Genomic DNA, 12720 nt, shown 5'->3' on the forward strand with positions numbered 1-12720 from the left:
TTATTTTTATTTCAATTTAAGGCATGTCAAGTTCCTGATTAGTTTTTGTCCCTTGCAATTTGTCATTCATTGAACTACCCTGGAAATCCAATAAAGTGAATTAAACATGATCCTTTACGTAGTTCTTTAAAAACTGTTCATAAGATACCTACGAGGCCTTTAAAAACAAACCAAAACAAAAGGCAACCGCATTTTGTTTCTCTAGGGAGAAATTCTCAAAGCATGCACATGATCCTCTCCCAACAATATTTGCCATTATTTGAACAGAAATATAATGGTTTGATTTCACTTTAATGGTGTAGTTTAATTAGCTGGGCTGCAGAAGAATTCCAACTCTACAGCAGGATCTCTTTTTATTTTCTCTCTAGTTGTGGTCAAAAGCACATAACCTAATCTTAACCATTTTTAGGTGTACAGTTCAGTAATGTTAAGTATATTCACCTTGTTATGCAACGAATCTCCAGAAACTTTTTCACCTGGCAAAATATGGCAAGATCTTTTGATTCGGGGCTCCTGATATACAATGAACCCCCTAATAAAATGGGCAGATTTCTAGGATTTTATTTAAGAAGCTGATAAAAGTGTCTTTTGTTATGTAATATTTGATACATATATAAAACGATGTGTGTAACATACATGTAATTTATGAAACCTGATAATAATAATACAAACACCCATGAAACTACCATGCCCTACAGTTCCACCGGTTTGTGGGTTCCTTTCGTATCCATTCCCCTTCCCCACTTTAGTTTAGTTTGGAAAACATATGAATTACATAGTAGGCTCTGTACTTTTTGTGGGATGATTTTCTGTGACAAGTTTCTCTGTCCCCTGGAGGAGTTCATTGTATAGTGACAGGAACATATATATGAATGAACACTTGTGACAGAATGAGAAAATTCGCTAATAGATGTGTGAAAAAAGTGCTATGAAAACCAAGGGAGGTTGGCGCTAATTCTCCCCAGGTGGGAAAAAGGAAAGCTACTGAGATGGAGTGATCAGTGAACCGGGCTTTGAAGAAAGAGGAATTGTTGACAGAGTAGATAAAGAAGATGAAAAGATTTCAGCAAGCGGAGACAATATAAGCAAAGAGATCATTAGTAGCTATGAGGTATGTTCAAGGAACCCCAAAGAATAGAGTGTGCCTGGAGATGGCCCTCCTTCCATTTAGCTCCTCAATGAGCTTTGAGATATACTGAGTAACAGCCTTGAGCCGGGCATGGTTATGCTCTGGGGAACTACAGCCCTGGCTTCCAATAGCATATGTCTACAGGGGAAGATTGACAAGCAAACGATCAGTTACAACGCCATGGTCAGTGCCATGAAGGAGTCCGCACAGGGTGCCAAGGGGGTCCAGGCACAGGGAGGAGCAGGTGGGAGGTGAGGTGGAGAAGTGGGGTGTGGCCAGGTTGAGAAGGGTCTACATACGCCATGTCAAGGAATTTGAAGTCTACTTTAGAGATCTTGAACAGTCAAGAGGATTTGGGGCATGGAAGTGAGTGGGACCACGACCTGATTATTTTTCTTTTTTTAAGGGAAAAAAACCTAGTGACAGTGAGAAAGGCTAAAAGAGCAGAACAAGTTATTGCAGTAGTTCAGGTGGGAGATGCAGAACCTCAGACTAAGGCAATGACATTCATTCATCCATCCATTCCACAACTATTTATCAAGCAACTAATGAGTGCCAGGTATTATGCTTATGCTGGGGTAGAGGGTGCAGATGGATGTATCAGATGAGATGGGGTGTGAGAGAAGAGGATGCTCTACAGACAACTGTGAAGTGAGAGAAGACTAGGAGAGACAGAGGAGACCTTGGCAATCACTCTTCAGTCTAGAGTTTGGGCAGCTCAGAGGATGGTGACATATCTATCGATGAAGAGCAGTTCTGGGGAAAACATGATGAATTTAGCTGGGACACGATGGGGAGAGATGCCTACATTTGAGATGCCCATGGGGTACCAATACTATGGGCCTGGTCTTCTGAAGCCGAGGCCAGCAATGGGTGGACACATTAAGTAGCCATCAGCATATCCATTGTAGCTGGAGTCATGGGCATTAGTGATATTGCCCAGGGACAATGTGCAGAGAAGGTTGAAGACAATCCTGGAGAACAAGAAGTGAGTGGCAGCAGAAGGAGACAGGGGAAAACTGAAGACAGATTTAGAAGAGTCGGCAGCAGCCAGCAGAGGAGAGAGTTGAAAGAAGAGAGTGCCCATTGCTGAAAGAGCTAAAGTAGAAGGCAAAATGAGCAGAGATCCCTGGCTGGGGAGTTCAGGCTTGCAACGTATGGACTAGAGCAACGATGCTGATGGAGGCCAGGGTGCAGTGGGCCGAAGAGTGAATGGAAGGAATTGTGGACAGTCTGCTCTGCAGAGAAGTTGGCAGATGAAAGGGAGGGAGAAGGAAGAGGGCGGCTTGAAGGAGGAATAATGTATGAGACACTTTTAAAGGTTGAAAGAGGCCAGTAGGCAGCAGGGAGGAAGACAGTGGAGAGGAAAGGATGAAGATACCACAGGCAGAGGTGAATGAGAGAGAACAAAATGAAGGACATGAGTGGTAAGAGAGGCAGAGGGGCCAGGCTGCATCCGGGGAGGGGAGGGATGTTGGAACAGCACGCATGAAAGTGCTACTTGAAGTGGAAGGTTTCTCACAGGACAGCTTCCACCTCTCACTGAGACAGAAGAGTAGGCTGTCTGTTGAGAGTGAAAGAGCCAGAGATAGGACAGTCATCTCCGGGAGAACGGGAACAGTCTGGGAGAGACACCACGGGGGTGGAATCTGGGGCTCCATAAGGACGAGGTGAGAGTTTGCTAAGCAATGAGAAGGCCTCGTAAATGTGCAGTGGCCCCAACAGCATGCTTGGGCAATTCTCTTCTGAAGGGATCATCATGGAGCAGGAGACGAGAAGACTATCAATTGCTCTGTCTCCGTATAAAGATGGGGCAGGGCAAGTGGGCTGGGCGTTAGGTAATCGAGGGTGTTCGTGAGAGCGTCAACATGGGGTCCGTAGGTTAAGACACCAGGCAGGCATTTATCCTCTCCCCCAGATTTTTGATTTGGAGGAGCCAGTCCCCATTGCTAATCAGAATCTATCAGTGTCTGGTGACCTGCTGAAACTTAGGCAGGATGTGATGGCCTTTGCCTGTGTACATAAAGCTACCATCCTAGTTAGACTGCATGCTTTCAGGGTGCTGCCTCTTGGCTGGGATGATGGTAGACTCTCAGGGTTACCTTCATTTTCTAGATCTGTATTAGATAATATTTACCTCTAATACCACTGATTCATTGTGGACTTTCTTCCTCCATATGTTCATACGTTTACTCATCCAGTACATTTCAACTCTTTTTTCCCATGATCCTCTTCTCATGCAGATTTCCTAGTCTTCCTTTTTTTAAAGTTCAATTTAGAGATTTCAATAATATTGGACCAAATTTATAAGTGGATGGAGTGTCCATAGCATGACTTAAAGCGTTCTGGCAATGCCCTTAGTGGAACTGAGGCAGGGTTTTATTTATTCATTTATTTTTTTGTAAAATATTGGCCCCTGAATTCCCTTTTTGAAAATGCAAATAAGCACAGGGTACATAGGCCAATGACCCTCTCTCTTCCAATGTGAATATTTTTTGTGCCAGTGAATAAAGTTAGGAATCTTAGAAGGCAAAGATTTACCTGGGGGTACCGAGGGCCACGTTGGGAAACACTGAAAACTTTGGATCCAAGACCTGGCCAATTCTCTCTCCATCAGTCATTACTGACAGATTATTCTCTGCTACGCGGGCAATAAGTTAACCCAGGTTCCATCTAGGTGGGAGATAAAAGCCAGCTGGGAATGGGGTCCTTCCAGAAAGGCAAAATGCAATGGGTAGCACCAGTCACTCTCAGCCTTCAGATTTCTTCTTCCAGGACCAGCAGGAGGCAAGAGGATGCTGACGGCTGCAGAAGGCTGGCCTCGTAGCGTCTGTTATGCCTGATCTGGCCATACTGGTCGTTACATGTTAAAATGCTCTTTATGATTAGTAAATAGTGACCTGAGTGCCTGCCCTTGTACCCCTGCCATCCTACAGGACTTCATGGACCACCCCCCATCCCACCCCATATCCAGCCACTAAAGGGTTAATGTTTGGCTCAGTTGGGATGGAGGCCTTGCAAATTGTTAAAGATTTTGAATATTATTCCCCGGAAGAACTGTGCAGAAGCAGGAGGAAGGCAAACCTCATGGGCTCCTCATGTTACAGACCCTTTCTGCTCCTTGGCTATTTCCCATCATGGAGATGTAGCTTTGGTACCAGGCCATGGGGCATTTCCCACACTCAAGACAGGGCAGGGAGCGTGACAGAGGAAGGTTTCAGGACCGTCATTGACAAGGATGCCCTCTGCTAGTCCCAGACTGTGGTGAGGGCGTGCTGTCACGCGGGGGAGAGAAACTTGCTGCATACTACATCCTGGGCTGCGGGGAGATGACGTTTGCCCTCCTTCCCGTATACTCCCTTTAGAAAACATGTGAATTTACCCTGTCCTCCTCAGAACATCATCACTCATAAAGGAAGCCAGCGATCAACGAGTAATTTGGGGAGCATACGAAGCATCAGAGCCCCAGACAGCTTTCAGAAATATGTGGAAGGGCAGTTTTTAAATGCTTCATAAAGAGGAAAATCAGTCTCTAAGACCTTCCCTTGTAAAGGAATTCCTCAGGACTTACAAAATCAGGCCACATTAAGACATTTTTGCTGTCTTCCAAAGCAGCATAGGCTTAACCAGATAGATTCGCTGAAAAATATTCTGAATATTGCAAAGCAATCTGACCTCGTGTGATCCTGCCTCCAATAATGAAAGGCATTAAGTAAGAGACATTTTCCTGGAAATTAACACCACGATAAGATATCACTGCATGCCTGTTAAGATTGCTATCATCAAGAAGACAAGAGATAACAAGTAGTAGTGGGAATCCCTGTACACTGTTCATGGGAATGTAAATTGGTGCAGCCACTATGGAAAACAGTATGGAGGCTCCTCAAAAAATTAGAAATAGAGCTACCCAGCAATTCCAATTTTGGGTATATATCTGAAGGAAACAAAATCGCTATCCTGAAGAGATACAGGCACCCTCATGTTCAATGCAACATTATTTACAATAGCCAAGACATGTAAGCAACTTAAGTGTACATTGAAGGACGAATGGGTAAAGAAGATGTGGAATAGTATTCAGCCATAAAAAAGAAGGAAATCCTTCCATTTGCAACAGCATGGATGGACCTTGAGGGCATTACGCTAAGTGAAATAAGTCAGGCAGAGAAAGACAAATACTGTATGATTTCATTTACATGTGGAATCTAAAAGAACCAACTTCATAGAAACAGATCAGATTTGTGGTTGCCAGAGGTGGGGGCTGGGGTACAGGGTTGGGGGTGGAGGAATTGAGTGAAAGGTAGTCAAAATGTACAACTTCCAGTTACAAGATAAAGCTCGGGGTATATAATGTACAACAGGATGACTACAGTTTAGAATACAGTATTGTACATTTGACAGTTGCTAGGAAAGTAATCTTAAAAGTTCTTATCACAAGGAAAAATGTGTAATATGTGGGGTGATGGATGTTAACTTACTATGGTAAACTTTTTGCAATATATACATGTACCAAATCATTAAGTTGTATACCATAAACGTATAAAATGCTATCTGTCAATTCTATTTCAATAAAACTGGAAAAAAGAGACATTTCTCACTAATATAAATTGAATGCCATTACAGTACAGTTATATATTCCTATTATAGTAAATATTTTAAAATATTAATAATAGTAATTATTAATAATAATACAAGGAACAACCTTAAGCAGATATATAGATATTCCTATATAGATAATCCTTTAATCCATCTACCTATGAGGTCAGAGCTCTCATCGTCCTCATCATATAAATGAGGAAACTGGGGCACAGAGAGGTTAAGTAACTTGCCCAAGATCACACAACCAGTAAATGGTGGAGTACTGCTTGGCTGTTGTATTGTTCCTAGCTGTCCCCACCCAGAGGTAACTGTTTTTAATAATCAAAGGGACTAAGTGAACAAAGGGTGATGCCCACTACAACAGAAGCCCCAGTGTTCACCTCAGGCTGCCACCACCAACACTCCCAGCCACCCTCTTCCTTAAGAGCCCTCTGAAAGTTATCTTCCCCCGAGAATTCCAGACTTGAAGATATGCTTCCTTTTGAATCACCATAGAAAGCAGTCTGGCTGCCTCAGTGTTTTTCTTAACCTTAAAAATAAAATGGTTATGTAGCCTTAAGTATTTAAACATTTAAACCTGGGGCTGCTGTGCTTAAGACTGCTTAAAATCTTGGTGAAATCCCTCCAGCCTGGATTACACTAATTGACCTGAGACTTGCACCTGTCCCTCCCACCAGGGTCCCTCCCACCCACACATTCTTGGCTGCTACAAGTCATCCTTTCCCCTCAAAACCAGAGGCTTCTGTTGGTGTAAAAGCCTCTTTCTTTCCAGAATCCTTGCCACAGGGATCCACATCCTGGCTGAGTTTTGCATTCATCCATTTATCATCTCTTAAAGTGTTGTTTGAAACCATTTCTCCCTTTTGTTCAAGTCGAGTGCTCTATGAGGCTTCAGTTTCTGTCCTACACACAGATCTGAGTCGCCTTGCACCGTATGCTAAATGCTGGATTTCCAGAGATAAAGTGAAGACAAGCTCTAGCCTGGAGATGCTCACCATCTATTTTCCTCTGCTGGGCCTGCCATGGAAGAACTGAGATGCAGGGAACGGAAGAAGCTGTGGCAGTGGAGCAGCGCTCACTTCAAACGCACCTGCCTGTACAGTGCATGCTCTGATTGTGCATGCAGTCAGGGCATGTGCTAGAACTAGACTTGCAAGAGCTGGTGTTTTTTTGCATTTGGATATTACTTTGTTTGGTCTTTTCCTGGTTTGGGGGCCAGGGAATAGAAACTGATAGACAAGCACATATCGTTTGGGCACGGCAGGTGGTGGCGGGTTATTCCAGGCCCTGCACTATTTGGCGATGCTGGCCAGAGCTATGTGGTGGCTCCAGGTGACGATGATGGGGAGGAGATCCTTACTGATCTTGTGCTGGGCACATATAGGTGTGTCCTATAAATGGTAGCTAAATAATAAAATAAAGGTAGGTGCCACTCTTTTTTTTTTTTTTTTTTTGCGGTACGCGGGCCTCTCACTGTTGCGGCCTCTCCCGTTGCGGAGCACAGGCTCCGGACACACAGGCTCAGCGGCCATGGCTCACGGGCACAGCCGCTCCGCGGCATGTGGGATCTTCCCGGTCTGGGGCACGAACCCGTGTCCCCTGCATCGGCAGGCGGACTCTCAACCACTGCGCCACCAGGGAAGCCCGGTGCCACTCTTTATTGTTAAAAATAAAGAGGCCTGAGGCACTTTCTCAGAAGGGCTGACTAGTTGCTAAGACCAAGGTGGCTTTGGAAGAGTATCAGCTGGTGCAACTCAACAAGTGTGTGTGCGTGTGTGTGCACACGTGCACATGTACCCCCCCCACACATGCATGTGTATTTATTACACGTCAAGTAACACTCATCATTTACAGTATTCTGCTGATCCTCCATAGGCACTGCACCCAGAGCAGCCCCTTCAGCTGCTCCACCCAAAATGGTGTGTCCATTGGCAAACCCTAACGCATACTGACTCCTAATGACTCAGGATTTTATTGAACATGTTAGTTTCTTTTTTTTTGCATTATGTGGGCCTCTCCCTGCTGTGGCCTCTCCCGTTGCGGAGCACAGGCTCCGGACGCGCAGGTTCAGCGGCCACGGCTCACGGGCCCAGCCGCTCCGCGGCACGTGGGATCCTCCCGGACCGGGGCACGAACCCGCGTCCCCTGCATCGGCAGGCGGACTCTCAACCACTGCGCCACCAGGGAAGCCCGATCATGTTAGTTTTTGCCAATTTTGTAAAAATTTTCCAAAAGACGCTAGGCTTATTGTTAATTATTTACACAGTTTCTTGTTGCCCTCTACCTACTCATGGTCCTGTTAACCTGTGTCATTCTTTGCTTTGAGCCGCCTGAGGTCTGAGGCTGGGGCACAAGCTTGGGGCACTTACCACAGTACAGCAGAGGGGCCAGAACCACCAGAGGAGAGCCAGGGCCAGAAGCAGGAACAGGATCAGCAGGGCGATCGCCAGGATGGAGCCATCGGACTGCGGGGCCGAGAGAGAGGGCGGTCAGCAGTGGGGCCGGCTGTGCGTGCGACCAGCGTGTGAGCTTGGGGGGCAAGGCAATACCCGTGCTCTCTCCCTCCCCGCACTCCCATCCCCAGTATGCAGATTTAAGGCCCAGAGAAGAGCACAGTTTGCCAAGTAAACTGTGCTACCCAACATTCTGGGCAACACACTCTGTGTAGTCAGTTCTCATGAGAAGTGGGTTTGTCTTTTCAGGGAGGCCCCATTCTTCGCTTTGATTAACAGCCTGAAGGACCAATCCTGCAGGAGGCAGAGCAGATGGCTGCCTTTGCAGCTGGGCACCGAGATGGCCTACCACCGCCATCTGCCTCCGGACCATCACCCCGTGCCCAGTGACAGCCTCCCACTCCCTGGAACTGCTGTTCCCGCCACCCCTTGGGCTGGACTTGGGACAATTCTCAGAACTCAGCCTGCTTGCCTGGGCCTGTTTCTCATAGGTGCGTGTAAGAGATTCACGAGGCAAAGTCTAGAGCCCACTGATGGGATGCGATAAAGGGCAGAGGGATTCCAGGGAGTAGAGGGTGAGGCAGCTTCTGCTGACCCTGGGAGGGGAGGGGTGTGGTGACTGAGTCAACGCTGCTCTCGGGTCCAATGAAGCAGGCACCCAAGACAAATCATGCCCACTTCCAAACATGCCTAGGCCAGTCCCCAAAACAGACAGTTGCCGTGGCCTGACATGATTATTAACTTTCATCAACAGAGATCCCACTCCCTCGGTGTCAGTATTCTGGGGCTGCTGGTTCAAGGGAGCAGATTTAAGTCCCCTCTACCACCCCTTCTTCCCAGCTACCGGGAGTGCAAGTGCGTACAACCTTTGGAGCTGGGGGCGAGAGGCAAGTTGTCACAGGTATTAATTGTCATAGGTACCCCTTCCGAATATAGCTGGCAATGCCACTTTTAGCTCCCCCCCCCAAAAACCAGATATGTTTGCACAGATGATGATGATAAAGGAAAGCAACCTAAATGTTTAACAATTAAGGAATAGTTAATAATACATGGTAGAACCACCAATTACTCTGTAGACATTATGTTTACACATAATATTTAAATGACCTGAGAGAACAGCCCTGATATAATGAGTGGACTTATGTTTGACAAGAGTGAGAGAGAGACTGAGGGCGATTTACTCAAATAGTAATGGTGATGTTGCTCGTAGTGGATTTATGGTAATTTAAAAAAAAATCTGTCTTTGCCTTTCTTTTTCTTTGTTGAACATTGCACAATGAGAAAGTAAACTATTGAAGTTGTATTTTAAAAATCTGCACTTGGGGCTCCTCCCTATGGTATCAGGGCTCACGTGGCCCTGGGGTTCTCACCCAGGATCAGTGGACCTATGGGGTACACAGATGGGCTCAAGTGGATGGAAGGTGTGACCCTCCCGAAACAACACTCATGACCTTCAGAGCATGTGTCTTCAGGGGAGACTGTTCACAGCATGATCAGACTTTCAAAGCTGCCCTCTCCCCAACCATTTACAGAGGGGGAGGTTGGATGGCCTGTCTGAGGCTACACAGCAGGTTAATGGCGGAGCTGGGGTGTGACTCACCCCTACTCTGAGTGCTCGGTGGGGGCTACTGGAAGCTGTTTAAAGGCGGCTTTTACTCCCTGGAATGCCTTTGACCCAAAAGCCAGGGAACTAAACACTCGGCTCCCACCAAGCCAAGGCTTGGGAATGCCAGATTGTCCCCGAGGGAGCTGCACCTCACAAGTGCAGGTGCAGGGCTGGGCAGTGGGTGGGGAGAGGGCACAGCAGCCAGAGGATGCTCTTGGACCCACAACGTTTATGCATGAGCTACGGCAGATGGATGCTCTCCTTGAAGACACAAAGAAATCCCGTGTGTTCTCCAAACTTACTGTTAGTCAAGGACAGCCCCCTTGATCTTTCAGTCTCTACGTTCCATGCCCATAAAGTGGAGATACTGAACCTCACCTGCCTCATTGCATTGATGTGAGGAGAAAATGAGCTGTAAGATGTAAGCAGACATGGCTGGACAAGTGGGATGGGAGCTATCATGTCAGACGCTGAGCTGTAACTCATCCTCCCTTTGTTTCCTCGTGGCCAGCAAGCATGGTGGCCATTTCAGATCATAAATCTGTTTGCAGTCAGAATAATAAGTGGTTTGGTTACTGCAAGGCTTATAAAACAGTGGTCTTTCAGTATAAAGTTAGAATTTAGTAAAGACTACAGACTGCATTTATTCCCATTATATGCAATCTCCCCTCTCCTGATTTTACTTTCACTCTAGAGAGAGGAACTGAAGCAGAAAGGCTGATATATTGTGGGGAAAATTATTTTAATTCCTTCTGGAAAAAGAAGGAATTTTCCTGTGAAGTGGGGAGGGTGGAGGACCGGGACCACAAGGGGAGAGGGGAAGCTTCAGCTCCGGAAGGAGATTTCCTGGATTCAGACAAAGCTTCATCCGGCCCGTCTCTGACCAGGTTTGGTCTGCCTCGTCCCAGCCCTCCCTTCCGTAGCGAAGGAGGACAGCGTGGGGCTCAGCAGGGGCAAGGTGCAGTGGGGACGCTGGGGGAGTGGAAACGCAGTGGGGCAGACGCTCCTGGAGGGACTGACCCTTGCTCTGGATGCAGCCCCCAGTAAAGCCCCCCAACGCACTGCCTGGTTTTCAGGATCTTCCAGCACCGTTATATACAAACACCCAGTGCAAAAGAGTCACCGTCAGACAAAGGGCATGAATCTCTGATAAACTTAGACATGAAGCTAATGTCCTACAAGTAGGTAACATGTGCATGCAACCTCGGAGGAGGTTCGTTCATGGATTCATTCAGCAAACGTTTACTGAGGGTCTGTCCGGTGCCCATGGAGCAGACCTCAGCGGTAAGGATGGATTACACAGAACCAAGGTGCTCATGGTCTGCTGAGGGATATGTATCAACCGTTACCCACACTCAGGGGCCTGTGCGTTATTCAACAGCTGTACACGCAGCACCTTTAATTAATTTATTTATTTTTGGATAGTTTTTATTTTATTTAAAAAAATTTTTTTAAATGTAATACAATTTTAAAGGTTACTTTCCATTTGCAGTTATAACAAACGGTGAGCTCTATTCCCCGTGTTGTACAGTACATCCTTGAGTCTATCTTACACCCAACAGTTTGAACCTCCCGCTCCCCCAACCCCTCGGTTGCCCCCCCCGCCAACCTCCCGCCCGCCACTGGTAACCACTAGTTTGTTCTCTATATCTGTGAGTTTCATGCAGCACCTTTTATGTGCCAGGCAGTGGAAAAAGCAGTCTCTTGAGTCTCAAAGCTTACATTCTGGTGCAATAGTAGTAATGATAGTGATGATAATAATACTTGTTATCAGTATAGCTCGTATTTATTGAACACTTACTATGTGCCAGGGACTGTCCTTTCTAAATATGTACTAACATGCTTTCCATGTGTTAGTTCACTTAATATTAACAACCTTATGAATTCAATAATATTGTTTTTTTCCTATCTTACAGAAAAATACTGAGGCAAGGACAGAAGAAGCAACTTGCCCAAGGTCACAGGGAGAAACCAGAATTTAAAACTGGGCCATTTGGTAAGACATGAAAGCAACCTAAATGTCCACTGACAGATGAATGGATAAAGAAGATATGGTACATATATACAATGGAATACTACTCAGCCATAATAAAGAATGAAATAATGACATTTGCAGCAACATGGATGGACCTGGAGATTATCATACTAAACGAAGTAAGTCAGACGGAGAAAGACAAATACTATATGATATCACTTATATGTGGAATCTAAAATATAGCACAAATGAACCTATCTACGAAACAGAAGCAGACTCACAGACAGGGAACAGACTTGTGGTTGCCAAGGGGGAGGGAGGGATGGATTGGTAGTTTAGGATTAGCAGATGCAAACTATTATATAGAGAATGGATAAACAATAAGGTACTACGGTATAGCACAGGGAACTATAGCCAATATCCTGTGATAAACCATAAATGAAGAAGAATATGAAAAGGAATGTATATATGTGTATAACTGAATCACTGTGCTGTGTAGCAGAAATTAACATTGTAAATCAACTATATTTCAATACACTAAATTTTTAACAGAGTTGGGCCATTTGGTTCCACAGCCTACAAGTTCAACCAGCAGGTTACTGCCCTCAGCAAGCACTAAGAACTAAGTGTCTGGAACTAGCACTGAGGAGGTGACACTGGATTCTCGCCCTCAGGGCGAAGGAGAGCTTGGCATTCCTGCACAGAAAGCAAACACAAAGTGCATGGTGTAGGGGTGAAGGAGGCAGGGTCCCCACTGTTGGAGCCCAAGCTGAGGGGCATGGCTTCTATCTTGAGCCTGAGTGGCTTCAACCTGGGGAGACTGTGATCGGACTTGTTTCTTGGGAAGTAAATGCTTTCAATGCATAGAGTATGGACCTGAGGGGAAGACTGGAGGCCGAAGGCCCAGGTGGAGGGCTCTTGCAGTCCCTCCCAGTCTTTTAGGATGACATTTTACAGGGTC

At 46.0% G+C, this 12720-nt stretch overlaps 1 protein-coding gene across 1 annotated transcript in view; it reads right to left on the reverse strand.

Moving 5' to 3' along the window:
• The window catches only part of ANTXR1 (ANTXR cell adhesion molecule 1), a 240802-nt gene that overhangs the window by 89479 nt on the left and 138603 nt on the right, over positions 1–12720 (reverse strand). Inside the window, exon 13 of the mRNA XM_065890773.1 lies at positions 8095–8190. Coding sequence (XP_065746845.1) covers positions 8095–8190 — 96 coding nt within the window. The remainder of the gene's footprint in view (positions 1–8094; positions 8191–12720) is intronic.

Source organism: Phocoena phocoena, chromosome 14 (genome assembly GCF_963924675.1).
Source record: "Phocoena phocoena chromosome 14, mPhoPho1.1, whole genome shotgun sequence".
Taxonomy (NCBI): Eukaryota; Metazoa; Chordata; class Mammalia; order Artiodactyla; family Phocoenidae; genus Phocoena; species Phocoena phocoena.